This window comes from Artemia franciscana, chromosome 11 (assembly GCF_032884065.1).
Source record: "Artemia franciscana chromosome 11, ASM3288406v1, whole genome shotgun sequence".
NCBI lineage: Eukaryota > Metazoa > Arthropoda > Branchiopoda > Anostraca > Artemiidae > Artemia > Artemia franciscana.
This window is the reverse complement of record NC_088873.1, coordinates 15,479,093-15,494,623: the sequence shown is the minus strand read 5'-3', so window position 1 is coordinate 15,494,623 and position 15,531 is coordinate 15,479,093. Positions and strand designations below refer to the sequence as shown.

The 15,531-nt window shown below is 34.7% G+C and overlaps 1 protein-coding gene across 7 annotated transcripts in view; it reads left to right on the top strand.

The window, feature by feature from the left end:
* Positions 1–15,531, top strand: part of LOC136032870 (microtubule-associated serine/threonine-protein kinase 3-like) — a 217,535-nt gene that overhangs the window by 159,041 nt on the left and 42,963 nt on the right. For all 7 annotated transcript variants that reach the window (XM_065713283.1, XM_065713284.1, XM_065713282.1 and 4 more), the window contains 2 exons: positions 1,710–1,882; positions 8,222–8,292. In XM_065713283.1, coding sequence (XP_065569355.1) covers positions 1,710–1,882; positions 8,222–8,292 — 244 coding nt within the window. The remainder of the gene's footprint in view (positions 1–1,709; positions 1,883–8,221; positions 8,293–15,531) is intronic.

Genomic DNA, 15,531 nt, shown 5'->3' with positions numbered 1-15,531 from the left:
AATTCACCCATAAGATGTATTCCTTTATTCCGAATTGTCTGGATTCTCCTACAATTACCATAAAATTTGCTCGCCCAAAAGGCACGCATACAGTATAAGGACGGATAATCGTACCATGAATAATCTTTTACGCAGAAATCGGGCACAAATTACAAAAACGTCGATGTTTACTTAGGCTTCTTGCTTCCAATTCATCTTACAATCACTAACAAATTTCAAATAACTTGCTTCAAGAACTTGATTACTAATTCTACCCTCAAACAAATACATTCGAAGAATTTATCAACAGACCAGCACGGCTAAAAATCATATAGTTAGTTTTACTAACATTAACTTCCAGAAAAACTGAGACCAGTAAATTTATTTAAGTACAGAAGGAGACTTTTGGTCAAGTTATGAGATCTTGAATATTGTATTTTAAACCGTACTCACCAAAAATATTTTGTTTATAGCAAAAAAATCGAATGCATATGAATTCAAACTATAAACAGCTTTAGGTATATATGATATAAGATATAATATAAAACTTAATAAACAAATATTAAGTATAATTCCAAGCTCTGAAAGTTTGGTTTTACATGTATTCCGGTGATTCCTCTCGGCTAAGTTTTTACATATTTTTCTTGATGTACGTTAAAGAACCGTTAGTTACTTCACAGAAAATGTTTTAGCTGGAATGTGTTGTGAGTTATTGAGCAAAAACTTCGACTATGTGGGGGAAAGCAACTGCTTATAGTTCCCGTTGTATAGAAGTACTTTCAAGAGTTTTTCAAGAAAATTGCGACGTTTCTAATTTTAATGTTATACCAATTTACTTGGACATTCCCGAAGACGGATTCCACTTATTACTTTCATAATGCTTAATGTGTAAAACTTTTAGTATTTTGTATCCATGTTCCAGCTGGTAAGTAAAAATAATCATTATGGCTGGAATAGAAAGCCTCTAAGCCCTGTCATGTCCTGTGGCACGCTTTTAGTGTAAGGAGTTCGTAAACTTTGCATTCAAATATATAGTGTTTGCAGTATGTGTAATATGTATGAAATTTAAATCCTATGTAAATTCCTTATCCTCCCCCTTTAGAATCTTCCAGGCAAAAAAAAAGATGAATTCTTTATCTGTATCTTATACGTATATATTTTCCACGTTAAAAAAAAAAATTCCGAATTTCACTGAAAATTTACCTGTCTTTTATATTTTCTTTTTCCTTTTTTTCTCGATGTGTTTTCATTTCAATGTAAGCTAATTTCGTATCATGGGTTCGTTCAAATGTATCAACTTCCTATAGTATGCTTGTCTGTGTTGCTTTCGTCTATATTTTTCCTACCCGACAACATAAATAAGAATAAAAATCGTGTTTTAAGATGTATAGCAATAACATGCCGCCGTCTATATTCAACCTATCCTATGAACTAGTTTTGGGACATCCTGGGTTTACTTAAGACAGATGCGCAACTAAGAGGCTTGAAATTTCAAACAAGATAATACAAAAAATAAAGGGGATAAATGTGATCTTCTTCAGGAACTAATATATTAAGGTAGAATTTAGTATCGTCAACTTGTACAGGGTTCAACTCCTGTCCAACTGTCTTAAACCCTTGTAAGAACATGGCGTAAACCTGTTGTCGTTCAATTTAGTGGAAGGAAATAACTGCGCTTCTTAATCAGGTACTTTTATTTTCTAAGCAATTCCAAAGATTTTTTTTTTCAGAAACACTTGTGTATGGTTATGGAGTACGTTGAAGGCGGTGATTGTGCTGCATTACTCAAAGCGATGGGGCCATTTCCCTTTGATCTGGCACGATTCTATTTTGCCGAAACAGTTCTAGCAGTTGAGTACCTCCATTCTTATGGAATTGTTCATAGGGACCTGAAACCGGACAAGTAAGACGCATTTTTGCTTATGAGGCTTTTTTTACATGTATTATTGTGACAGATTATAGGAAAATTACCATTTCAGAATATTTGAGTTTAGGCAGAGGCAGATCCAGGATTTGGCAAGGTAGCTGTTCGCTTGAGTCTCTTTTCTTCCTTTTTTTTAAGTGTCTCTTTGTGTTAGCTTTTTTCCTTCTTATAATTTCATAGCTAGTGTTCTACATAAGGATGGGTTGAATAGGTCCCCAAGCTGTGTTCGAAAACTCAAAGATTCTAGAGAATTATTAAGCTAATAATAATAATATGAACCATACATCGTACTTTTTGAAAAGATCTTTCATCAATAAAAGTCTTCTCACAGCTCATAAAGTCATGGCCCAGTGGATCTATGATCATTTTCATGGCTTGTAAACTTCAAATCTTTCTCGATTAGTTTTATGTTTATTTTTTCCTCCCGTAAAGACCCTGTCTCCCCTTCTAACATGGATTCTAGATTTATTCCTGATTTGAGACTTTGTTATTTCTCTTAGTCAGTATTTTCCAAGAATAGGGAGAAGGTGAAGGGCTGCTGGTCATTTGCGATTGTCTGAAATAAAAAGCTGATCTTTATTGGAAATCTTTACTTTGGAATTGATTGTGGTAAACTTTGACATTTCACGAATCGAATAATATGAGCTTCATTTTTTATTTGGATTCCATTTTGTTCCGTGATCTTTACAATTCCTTTTCTATAGATGAAAATAAAGATTAGCTTTTTGCTTGAATGACTAGATGGAGGAAACATATTGAAAGGATGAATGATTTAATGTTCGATTTTCCCAAAGTTTGGCAACTTAAAAGGTGATGAAACAGGTCTTCTTCTTTTTATCTCTTTTTCTGTCTTTCTTTATATGTTTGTCTTTTGCTTTGTATTGGTAGATGCTCAGGGTTGTAACTTTCTGGAGAAAAATCACCCGACTACGGAAAAGTACAAGATGCGTAAAAGTTATAGAATGCGAACATTCGAAATTCTAATTTTAATTCTGAGTACCAAGCTATTTTAGTTTTGTGGTAGAAAGTATGCTGTTGTTCATTTTGGAGTAACCTTACATACAATCTTTTGAATGATATGACTATCCAAGATGATTAGGGCTCTTGTCTACCTCGGTTTAGTAACCAAATCCGACTTTGTTTTTATGCTTGCACTTGATTTTAGAAGTGTCATGTAATATTTCTAAGGTAACAGTTACAATTACTAAAGATGAGATATACCAGGTTTTTTTCAGCCTTGGTTGATTGTATTGGTTTTGGTTTTTGCTGACAGGAGCCCTGGAAAAGCTAGAAATTTAAACAAGGTTAATTTTATATTTCTATATGCCTGTACTACTTAAGCTAGAAACCTAGAATTTTTGAAGAAGGTTCTTGGAATCACTAGAATGTGCCCAAACTTAAAAACCCTCAAAATTTAAAAAATAAAAATCTAGGAACTCTAGGGAACTTAATTTGTAATGCGTGGGCCGAAGGTTGTGGCTACCGACTGAAGGGGTGCTGCGATTGAAAGGAAAACCCTGTGATGATCTATTGCTAGAAAAGGGAATGACATCCTTAATATACCTATCAATGGTTTATCTATTCCTCATTTTTTGAGGGGCTTCCTTGCAATAAATACAGGTTAATAGATAAAATGTGAAATAAATAAATACCACTGGCTATTTCCAAATACTAAAATAGCTTTAAATAAGTGCTTGAAGATATGATACTCTAATAAGTTGCTTTTTCAGTGATGTTTTAGCATGTTTGCATTGTTCTGCATTTTTTAGTTTTACATTAATTGAATCACTCTGACAAATGTGGCTCTATCTCATGAAACTTTCAACGTGCATTCAAATTTTTAGCCAGGTTCTATTTTTTACAAACCCCTGTTTTTGTGATATTGTCTTCTTACGTTCTTCTTACGAAAATTCTGTCAAACTGTTTTAAAAAATCATAGCTTTAAAACTGTATCTTCTAGATAACGTTTATTACGTTTTTAAACTCAGTTTAAAAAAGGCACTCTTTAGTTTGTTCATAATTCTGCTGTTAAACCTACCCTTACAACCGCCAACCAGGCTATATGCGATTCGTCGTACTTCCCTCTTACAAATTCACTACAACCACTAACCCAGCTATGTGTAATTCGTCGTACTCCGCTCTTTACAGCTATCCCTACACACGCCAACCCAGCTTTAGGCGATTCGTCGCACTCCCCTCTTACAACTACCCTATAACCACTAACCCAGCTGTAGGTGATTTGTTGTACTCCCCTCTTTACAGCTATCTATACAACCGCCAACCCAGCTTCAGGCAATTCATCTACTCTTACAACTACCTCTACAAGCACCGACCCAGCTATAGGCTACTCGCCGTACTCTGTTGCAACAAGCCAGGTATTCAACAATTAACTTCCAGATGAGTTTGAAGACGTTTTTTCAACATCAACGAATGAAGCGTTCCAAGACTTTAATGTGAAATCTACAACCGCCAACCCAACCTCGACAATTCATCTGCTCTTTCAATTACCTTACAAGCACCAACCCAGATATAGGCAAATCGCCGCAATAAGCCACATATTAAACAATGAATTTGCAGATGATTTTGAAGACTTTTTTTCAACATTAGCGAATGAAATGCTCCAAGACTTTAATGTGAAATTTACAACCGCTAACCCAGCTTTAGGGTATTCATCTATTATTACACCTACCCTATGACCGATGTCCCCCTTTTAGGAGCTTCCTATGCCTCTGGACCAAATAGATCAAGTTTGCTCGAAAAAAAAACACACAAACTATTTATCTAAACTATGCCAAAAAAAAGGATAAAATTTGAACGGGTATTGCGTAAAAATCGCGGACAAAGTAGAAATCGCTTGAATTCAGCTTAAAAAATCTTGTTGCAACGCATAAATAGTTCTTGGGATGAAAAAAGAATTTTATTTTGTCTTTCTTAATCTTTTAACTTTCCTTGGAAATACATTACAAGGAATTAAAACTTCCTTGTAAATACATTGTTAATAACAATAATCCATTTTGTATGTTTATACTGAAGCCTAAGGAGCTTAGATATAAATTTCGTTTCCTCTTTCATCTCTACAGATATTTTAATCTCTTGCAAATTCGTTGAAAGATTATTCAAAAACTGAAGCTGATGTTGAGGGAATTTCAAAAAAAAAGAGACTTGGGTCAAAACTAGGAAAAGATTGGAAGATGTATTTACCGAGGCTACACCAAAAACCCTTCTTTATTGGATTTCTGTATTAACATGGGAAAATATGTTAAGGAAACTAAAGGAAAAAATCAAACAATAAATTCTAGAAACAAAGCCAAGCGTCGCTCTTCGTATAGCTATAGAATAGCAATATTATTTTCTAATCTGTATAAGAGGAGAACGCGGCTTAAGATCTGCGTTGAAGTTCTTGGAAGTCATAAATTTTACCCCCTGAGGTAGTTGATGAGCTCTCTTCCGCCATATTACCCTATTTAAAGGTCTGCTTTTGACTACCTCCCAATCTGCTCCTAAAGGTTGCTGGTTCTATATATTCAGTGGAGCTTATTGGAGGAATTAGCTTGCTGAATAAATTTGGCGTTTGAAGAACCAATTAATGAACTTAACACTGGACCAAAATTTCTCCATTTTTCCCAAAAAGCGACGAAGGGATTGGCCGATAAGGATACTTTGTTTTTTGGTGTAGTTGAAAAGATTTTGATAAGATTTTCTGAACCTGGATTTAGCAGAATCCTCCTATCTTTAGTAGGGAAACAGGCGCTCTAGGAATTTTGACTAACAACCTTATTTTTTTTTTTTTTATCTCGATTAAGCGGAAACTTTCTACCGCTAACGACGTAAGTCAAATATCCTATTTCGAAAAAATATATATATCTTCTATGCATTACCACAAAGCAAAATATTATATTTGTTCAGCTATATGATCCCTCACTGTTTTTCTATAGTGACCGTAGTACTTGATTTCATATTTCCTGATACCAAAAGAGTTTTTGTCACCGATACAAATGATATTTATAAAATTATTTACTGTATATCGGAGAAATCTTTTATGTCAGAAAAGACGACAGAAAGTCCAATAAATCCCAACAATCAGAGAAAAATTTCTTTGGTATTTGTATAATTTTAGTACATCTATGGTTTGAAGAACTATGATCTTTTTGAAGAACAAAAAATTCTCCGGCAAAAAGTTGTGTTTAATATCTGCTCATCCAAATTATCAGAACAGCGGGCTTTAAGATATACTACGTATGCTTAACCTAAGGTTTAAAATAAATGATAATAAAATAAACGATAAGTTAAAATAAAATAAATCATGTTTTACTGAGCTGTCATTGAAATAACAGCTACCAATTTTTTTTTCGTATATCCTAATTACAAATTAGAGCTATTCTTTATTTTGGGGCCTTCTTTTTGAGGCCTTTGTCTAGTTATTAAAATTCTATATTAGCTGATATTCTATCACCTTTTCACCTACTTGACTTGACTTTCTTCCTCACCAGGATCGCCAGCGTGGAGGAAAGTAGTTAACAGTACCGTCATTCTTCCCCAATGACACTGTCCAGGGTTAGGAATGAGGCCTCATTTGAGTGATAGGACGGCTAAGGAGGTGTTGATTTATGATATCAGCCCATCAGATGCGTGGTGCCCTCAAGGAGGTTGCTAGTCGTTTCCTGATGGACTGAAATCCGTGATGACACCGTCAAGAACGTGCTTCTTTGGGCAATAATGAAGTTTAAACTATTTCTTGGTCATATCAGTATACAACATTGATTCGGCGAAAATCTACATTCTGCAAAAACAAATTGTGGTCCCTGTATCACAACTTAAGCTTCAAGCTTTCTAGTATTTGCGATGTAAAACGCGAATTGAGATCTCTTTATATTACCAGCTTACTATATTGAAAATCTTCAAATAAAGATATTAACACGAAAATTAGTAATTTTATTGATTTTATCAGTTAATGAAAAAGTTCATATTTAGGCCAGTTTTTAACATAGTAATATGGTCAATAATGACAATGAGAGTTTTGTTTTTTTTTAATTAAAGTATTGTTAAGAACAACGAAACCGTACAACAACAAATTAGTGGTAAAATTTTGGCCTTCCTTGTGTCCGGTAACGCATCTAGCTACTTATATTAGAATGACGTAATATCAAAATATTGTAATATCAAATTGTGATACTAATATCAAATTGTAATACTCTGCTTAAGTCCTGTTTTGCCGTAATGGTATAAGCTCTTCGTAGAGTATTAGTTTGGGAAATGTATTGGAATTGAGGAACATTAATTAAAGCCAAGTTTTTCTTGCTCGATAGCTCATCAACTTTCTTTTCCTTTGTTTTCCTTTTTGATTCTCTAATATGCATAATTTCGGGGTAATAAAGCTTGTTTTTCTAGGATTTGTGTTTAGTTTTTATAAAATCAGCTCCGGAATGAACATTTGAGAAGATCAATGTTATCTTTAAAGTATTATTGTCTTAAAAGTTTTGTTTCCATTCGTTAAGAGAAACTGCGTTAGTGAGCCCCAGCAATATTGGAAAGGAGGAGATACGGCTTGAAATGAGATAGAGTGCTTAAACATCGAAGGCTGCAAATGAAAACATTGTGATCAACCTGAGACAAAGAGAAGTTGGTTTAACATATTACACTTCAAAATGTCGTAATTTATCGTATTAATGAAGCAAGAAGTTATTATTTGTACTTAACGAATGTGCATTAAAATATCAAAGAAAAAAAGTTTGGTTCGAAGTGTTGCCTTCATAATGCCTGAAGTAGTCATTAATGAAGTTAAAAAGTTATAAATTCTGGTTCATTAATATGTTTATTGCATTTTCTATGTCAAGATTCGTGTCTACTAGTTGCTGTGATAAGCTGCTCTTCTCAGAAATTCCTGTATGGAATCATTGTAACTCCTTCGTTGCAAATGTGGTTGCGACGATTTGCTCTTTCTGCCTCATCCCTGGCAGAGAACATATTAGAAAATACTTGTGCCGCAGATAAGAGGATAAAATACCACTGGCACTACAAAATTCGACTGCCCCAGTGGGATCTGAGCCCTGTCAGAACCTATCTTCAGTTGTCACATCAAGATGCTTCTGAAATGATATAGAAGATTAATATCAAATTACAGAAACGACATATCATACCATTCTTCAAAGTCACATTTTCCAAAAAAAATTTACATTTCTAAGAAAAAAGGAGTATACAGTGATGAAAACAAAGTAAATAAATATGTGAAAATGTTGTGTGTTCTGTGATTTTCTTCTCTCTGATTTTTCCGAGATTGTTCGTGTTAACTGACGCTAATTATTTTTCTCTTTTTTTCAGTCTACTTGTCACCGCCCTTGGTCATATCAAATTAACAGATTTTGGGCTAAGTAAAATGGGCCTTATGTCAAGTAAGTCGATTTATTTTTTGTCGCCCGTGGAACTATTACTGGGCAAGGTTTTTTTTTTCTCTCTATAATTGTTGCATAATTAGTTTTAAATTGCTGCATAGTTACTTATAGTTGTTGCATTGTCATTTGTTGTACCTTTTTCAAGTATACTACTATTTAGATCTGGGCCACCCTTCTTAATATTTAGAAAATATTGTGTATTATTTTCTTCGTTTTCCGTCTCTTATTTTTGATTTTCATCTAATTTCGTCTTATCATTATAATATTTCCAACTTTATAATAACATACAAAGATTTAAGAGATGTAATATTTATGAAATGTAACTGAATGTAAGCCCCTGAGTGTTTTGAGTTTGTCAAGCTTAAAAAACAAACGAATGGCACATTAACCATTATGTAGATGGCTGTACATTGGCACATTAACATCCAAATAACCAATGTAAACAGTTCAAAATAGGATGAAAGCTTTTTGTTGAAAGTGAACAGATATAAAATTTAACTGGATATTTCGAATATATATACAGTGTTCTTTTACTGCTGATGATGAACACTGTATATATGTTCGAAATATTCAGTTAAATTTTATATCTGTTCACTGTCAATAAAAAGGTTTCATCCCTATTTTGAACTGTTTTACTTTCGTCATGGAAAGGCAGTGTGGTCTTCGAAGTTATCTACAAATAATCAATGTTTCGTTTTCGAACCTTCTGTGTGTTTTTAATCAATGAGCCAAATTATAAATTGTAGTTTTTCAGCAAAATTAACCTACAACGTAAAAGGAAGAAGATGAAATTTCAAATCATGCGCCTGTAGAATAGGAAAATTTTAATTGGAAAATACTTCTTCAGAATATGTACACGGATTTAAAATGCACTTGTGAATCCCTTCGTGCTGGAAAGTCGAATTTCCGTGTTTGATTATATTTTGTATTCATAAGTAACCGCATACATAATATTTTTTTACATTTCTTTTCATCTATTGGCTGTTTTCGCAAAAACAAAAGAAGAAAAACAACTAGGCCTCCTCCCCCGCTCCTTTTTTCCTAAAAATTGTCCGATCAAAACTATGAGAAAGCCATTTAGCCAAAGAAAATAAAAAAATATGCAAACTTCGTTTTAATTATTCTTGTGCGGCGAGCCAAAATCAAAACATGTATTAATTCAAAAATGTTCAGTAATCAAATACAAAAAATAAGTTTTTCAACTGAAAGTAAGGAGCGACGTTAAAACTTAAAACGAACAGAAATTACTTTAAAAAAGGTTCTTATTATATTATTTATGTTCTGCCAATAAGGAGGAAGACGCATGGAGATCGATTAAAATGACGGTTTTTGATGCCTAAAATTATTATATAGTTGCAGGCGTTGTAGATTTGGTGCCTACAATTATTTAGTTTATAGACAAGAACGATACATTGAATAGTAAAAACTAATAATTGTAATGTAATGGAAAGATATCTGTATGTGCCAATTTTGTTTTTAGATACGTGAGGTATCTGATTGTTAAAGGATATAAAACAACAAATTTATGCAATAGATAAACTATGAAGTAATTTTCTCTTGTTTGCTACTTGACGTAATTTGCAATTAACAGATAGACAATCAGCAAACATTAGCATGATAAATGAGTGAAAATTCTCCCAAAGACCAATGTTATAACTTAGGCAAAAAAAAATGACAATTATTTTGGCTATATTTAGGGAAAAATTATTGTTGGGTGCTATATCAGCAACTTTGCCGATCCTGCATTTTAGGCATATGAATCATTTAGGCTTGATTGTCAACAGGACAAGAAACATTCTTTACTTGGTTTAGTTAAGATTTACGGTACTTGTACATCATTAAATATTTTTTTTTAACAAAAAGTAAGGAGCAACATTAGAACCAAAAGCAAACAGAAATTATTCCGTATACGAGGAGTGTTGTCCCTCCCCTCAATACCCCGCTCTTTGCACTAAAGTCTCTTATTCTAAAATTCTTAAAAAAGATTCTTATTCTAATTAAGCGTCCCTTGTGTTTCAGAAGTTGTTCTTGAAGAATTGGGACAAAAAGTCTCACTTTAGCGTAAATAGTGAGGTATTGAGAAGGGGGTTTCATATACGGAATAATTTCTGTTTGTTTCAACTTTTAATGTCGGTTCTTACTTTCTGTTGAAAAAAAAACCTGTTTTTCCATTTCTTATCATTCTTCAAATAATGCCGGGAAATCTGGCTCCCCCTCCATGTAAAACTCCCATCCACTCGTGGATAATTCCTCCACTGAAAGTTCTTCCCGTGTAAAATACCCCCCTTTCCCCTTTTATGCTTCCATCCTTGCTGAATTCTCCCCGGAAAATTCCTTGCGGACGATTCCGCTGAAAAAGTCCTCCTTAGCATACTTTCACTTGAAAAAGACTTTGATTTCTGGTCGTTTTTTAAATCATGCCGGAAATACCCCCCTCCCGCTAGTGGAAAGTTTCTCTTGCAGAAAAATCCCCAATGAAGAATTCCTACAACGGAAAATTCCCCTACGGATAGTTTCTCCCTGGAAAATTCCTTTAATGGAAAAATTCTACAAAAAAGTCCAACCCCTCTGAAAGTTTTCCTGGACAATTCCCCCTTATTATCTCCACATGTAGAATTGAGTCGGCAAAGAGAAGGTAGACAAATAAGAATAATTTCAAATAGGAATTCTGGAAAGTCCCCCCTCTCCCCCCGAAATTTTTCTCCTCAACGAACATTTTTTCTCGTGGAAACCCCACAGTAGAAAATTCACATCGAACCATCACCCCCTCCCCCAGATAAATGTCTGTATACATCTCAAATACAAATGCTATACGTAAACAATGGGCAAATCTCATAACTTACAGCCCTTTCTCCGGGGCTGTGAATTCTCATGTTATCCTTTAAATCGTAGTTATTCGACCTTTCAACTATGCTAGACAAAATGTTTATCTCAAATTTAGATCAGTCGAATAAGGGGGAAAGGGGCATGGAGGGGCTAGTTGCCCTCGAATCTTTTTGTTCACTTAAAGATGGCATTATAACTTTCAATTTCCTTTCGAATGAGCCCTCTTCAGATATTCTAGGACCACTGGTTTTATACGATCATCATTGAAAAAAAAAAAATAACTATATTTTTTTCTGGCAAAAAAATAAATAAATAAAATTCTACATTTTTGCAGATGAGAACTTGAAACCTCTGTAGTAGTATTCTCTGATACGCTTAATCTGATGATGCGATTTTCATTAAGAATCTTTGACTTTTTGGGTTTATTTCCCCCATTTTGTGAAAATCAGGCAAATTTTCTAAGGCTCATAGCTTTTGATAGGTAAGACTAAACTTAATCTTATATATTTGAAATCAGTATAAAAATGTCATTCTTTTGATGTATCTATTGATATCAAAATTTCGTTTTTTAGAGTTTCTGTTACTAATGAGCCGAGTCGCTCCTTACTTACAGTTCGTTACCACGAGCTGTTCGATCCGTTGCTGTCGTTATTGCACGTATTTATAACCTTGTGTATGAAGGAGGTGAAAAATCTAATGATAAATCTGACATAATGTAAAAGGGCATTTTTATTGTCCAAAGCAAGACTTACCCTTGTTGTTACCGATCAGAATTGATTTTGTCACTGACAGCCAATGAAAGCCATTTGTTTTCACAGAGAACGATTTTTATTGGCTGTCAGTGATGAAGTCAATTGCAATCGATTGCAATGAGCCATATTGAACGCAGGATCAAAAAGCCAAAAAAAGAGTTGTGCCAAATTTGAAACAGTATTTACCTTTAAGGCTATATAATCTTTGGTTTAATTTAATAATTATGCCGATTCTAGTGCATAGTGTTGTTTGTATAATTATAGTTACTGCATATATTACAACCACGTGTATGTTTTTTTAACCACGATAACACACTGATTTCAAGGTCCGGCATGGAATCAGGAGACAAGCCGGGTTGTGTCTTATTCTAGTTTATGTAGATTGTTTTGGCCCATTTTGTTCTAAGGAACGTCGCAAAGGGTGCGGGAGAACATGATATTAAATGAGCTGGCTGGTAGATATTTCCTAAACTTGAATTATGCAGAAGATTTGATTTGAATAACGTAGATAAAACTATTATTGAGGTGAAGAGATCTTTGGAGTTTTTGAGACTTCAGGCTACGAGAGTATGCTTGAAAAATAATGGTTAGAATAGTAAGTTGCTTAAAAAAAATTAAGATAGAGATCTGATGTTAGGTAAAGAGAAATTGGCTGAGTGTAAAAAGTCAATTGAGTGTGCTGTAAGCAATAGAATATCTTAAACTTCGGGCGTGTCTCCGCTGTAAAAAAAAGAAAAAAGAAGACAAGTCTTAGAACTAATACTAGGATCCTAGAAGTCATGGAATTGACAGTGGACAAGTAAGGCTTTAAAACGTGGGTGCTTAGAGAAGCGTGCGAAGACATGCTACAATTTCCTCAGATACTCGTTTGAACGATTGTATGTCTAACAATGAAAGAAAGGAATATACTGAAAGAAAGGTTAAGATGGGTAGATCACATTTGGATAATACATTGCCACAAATCTTGCTTTCTGGTAATCCAACTGGGGCCAGACTAAAAGCAGAAAGTTTACGACTAGGGGTGGCAAGATTGAAAGAGGTCATGAGCAAAGCTTTAAAGGAAGTAGAAACTTCATAGAAGGGAGCAAAAAGTGAAGATCTGAAAAGAATAGAATGGAAAAGTAGTGTGTGTGACTGTGCTAGACTCACGTGGTTTGGTGCTGCGATAGGTTGTTAATAGTAGATCTGATAGTTGAAATACACGTAAGTATGGAGTTACGCAAACTGTTTCATGGAAAAATTTAAAATTCGATTACTAAAACGTGTTTGCCATTATTTGATATCAGTATTTTTTCCATAGTATATCCATTTCGGTGCAAAAAATTCAGAGTTAATCGAGTGTTATTTACATTCACAGAAGAAAAAATGTCTTTTGAAAAAAAAATCACAGGTAGCGCAAAAAAAAACACCCTATTTTGCCGGAGCCCAGTTTTTTTTTATGGCACTTGGTAATAACCAAGTGACATATAGCAATCGCAAATTCTATCGGTCTGTCTGTCGGTCCCGGTTTTGCTACTTTAGGCGCTTCCAAGTAAGCTAGGACGATGAAATTTGGCAGGTGTATCATGGACTGGACCGGATTAAATTAGAAATATTCGTTTTCCCGATTTGACCATCTGGGAGGGGGGGGAATGGGGGGCCGATAATTCGGAAAAATAGTATCGTGTCTCAGAGCTGTTATTTTATTCCTGACCGGATCTAGTGACATTGGGGGGGGGGGGGGTTGGGAGGGGGAGACCTAAAATCTTGGAAAACACAAAGTGGAGGGATCGGGATGAAACTTGGTGGGAAAAATAAGCATAAGTCCTAGATACATGATTGACATAACCGGAACAGATTCGCTCTCTTTGGGGTAGTTGGGGGGGGGGGGGGTAATACGGAAAAATAGAAAAAATGAGGTATTTTTAACTTACGAACGGGTGACCGGATCTTAATGAAATTTGATCCTTAGAAGGATCTTGTGCTTTAAAGCTCTAATTTTAAATTCCGACTAGATCCTGTGACATTGGGAGGAGTTGGAGGGGAAATCGGAAATCTTGGAAAACGCTTAGAGTGGAGGAATCGGGATGAAGCTTGGTGAATAGAATAAACAAATGTCCTTGATACGTGCTTGACGTAACCGTACTGGATTCGGTCTCTTTGGGGAATTTGGGGGGAGATCAGTGATTTGGCGAGTTTGGTGCTTCTGGACATGCTAGGACGATGAAAATTGGTAGGCGTGTCAGGGAGTTGCTTAAATTGACTTGATAAAGTCGTTTTCCCAGATTCGACCGTCTGGGGGGCTAAAGGGAGAGGAAAAATTAGAAAAAATGAGGTATTTATAACTTACGAGTGGGTGATCGGATCTTAATGAATTTTGATATTTAGAAGGACATCGTGGCTCAGAGCTCTTATTTTAAATCCTGACTGGCATTAAGCCTCTGATCTTCCTTTTAAATCAATCTATTGATTCTTAGAATTTTGTTAGCGTTCATACCTTGTGAGCTCTTGCCTCTTAGCTCTTCTTGCCTCGTCACAAGTGCCATATGAGCTCTTAGCTCTTGTTTTATGGGGAAATTTAAACCATAAGCTTAGCTCTCTAAAAAAAGCTAGAGCGTGAGGGGTGACGAAGAGATTCGTTCCTGGGGCCCGTTTTCGGCGGTCTAGGCCCTGGCTGTCGATAGATCTTGTTACAGACAGTGAGCTCTCAGACCCCTCTCCTTATTCAAAATACACACCAGGCTGCGCCCCGTACACTTAGCAATTTTTCTGTACAGAACTGAAGATATGTCTGTCAGTAGAACGTATGTATATGCGCACAAGGACAGTAATAATAATGTTGAAACTCAAGCTCAATGAATCATCCTGAAACCATGACAGTCGCTCATGTATCTCCCTATATGCATTTTGAAGAAAATAGAAATGTCGTGACAAAGGGCGATGCCCTTTGAATTATTATTACATTTGTTTCTTTCATCTATTTAATTGAAGTCCCAATTTCATTTGATATCCTAGCAACTTGATCATCACAGTATCCAAAATTTCCCTTTGTGTTAAAAGCAACGAGGGATTGTAATTATTGATTTTTGAGGAAATAGCGTTTCTGTAATATTTTTATTTTGCTTATTGGATATGATGCGGTATGCTCGAACACTAGAGTCAAATAAGTTATCGTTTACAAAAAGAAGAACAGAAGGAAAATATGACAAAAAAAAAGAATACGTTAAAGATGTGTCCAAACAATACGCAATTTATAATTTGCTTTGTGTTTGATTTTACGGATTTTACGAACACTAACAAAATTTGATTCTGTCAAACTTCGTAATTTTGAAACTACCAGAAGAAAAATAAAAAAATTGTGGTTTTCATGTATGAATAGACTTAACATTGGGCCAGGGGTGTGTGTGTTTATTTTGATGTCCTTGGTACTTCAAAAGCAAATGGCCCAGTCAATTTAAAGTTTTACCCATGTCCAATAGAGCAGTAAAAAGTGTACTTTTACCCTTACAATATATCTGCATAAATGCATTTTAAACGAAAACGCTATCTGTTATTGAATAATGTCCCAAAAATTCCGCCTGTTCCTCATTTTTCTTTTAAAATTGATCTAAAATCTGTTCTGGAAGATGTAATTAGTTAAACTTAATGATCAGAATTTTAACCAAGTTTTGGATCATCTTTC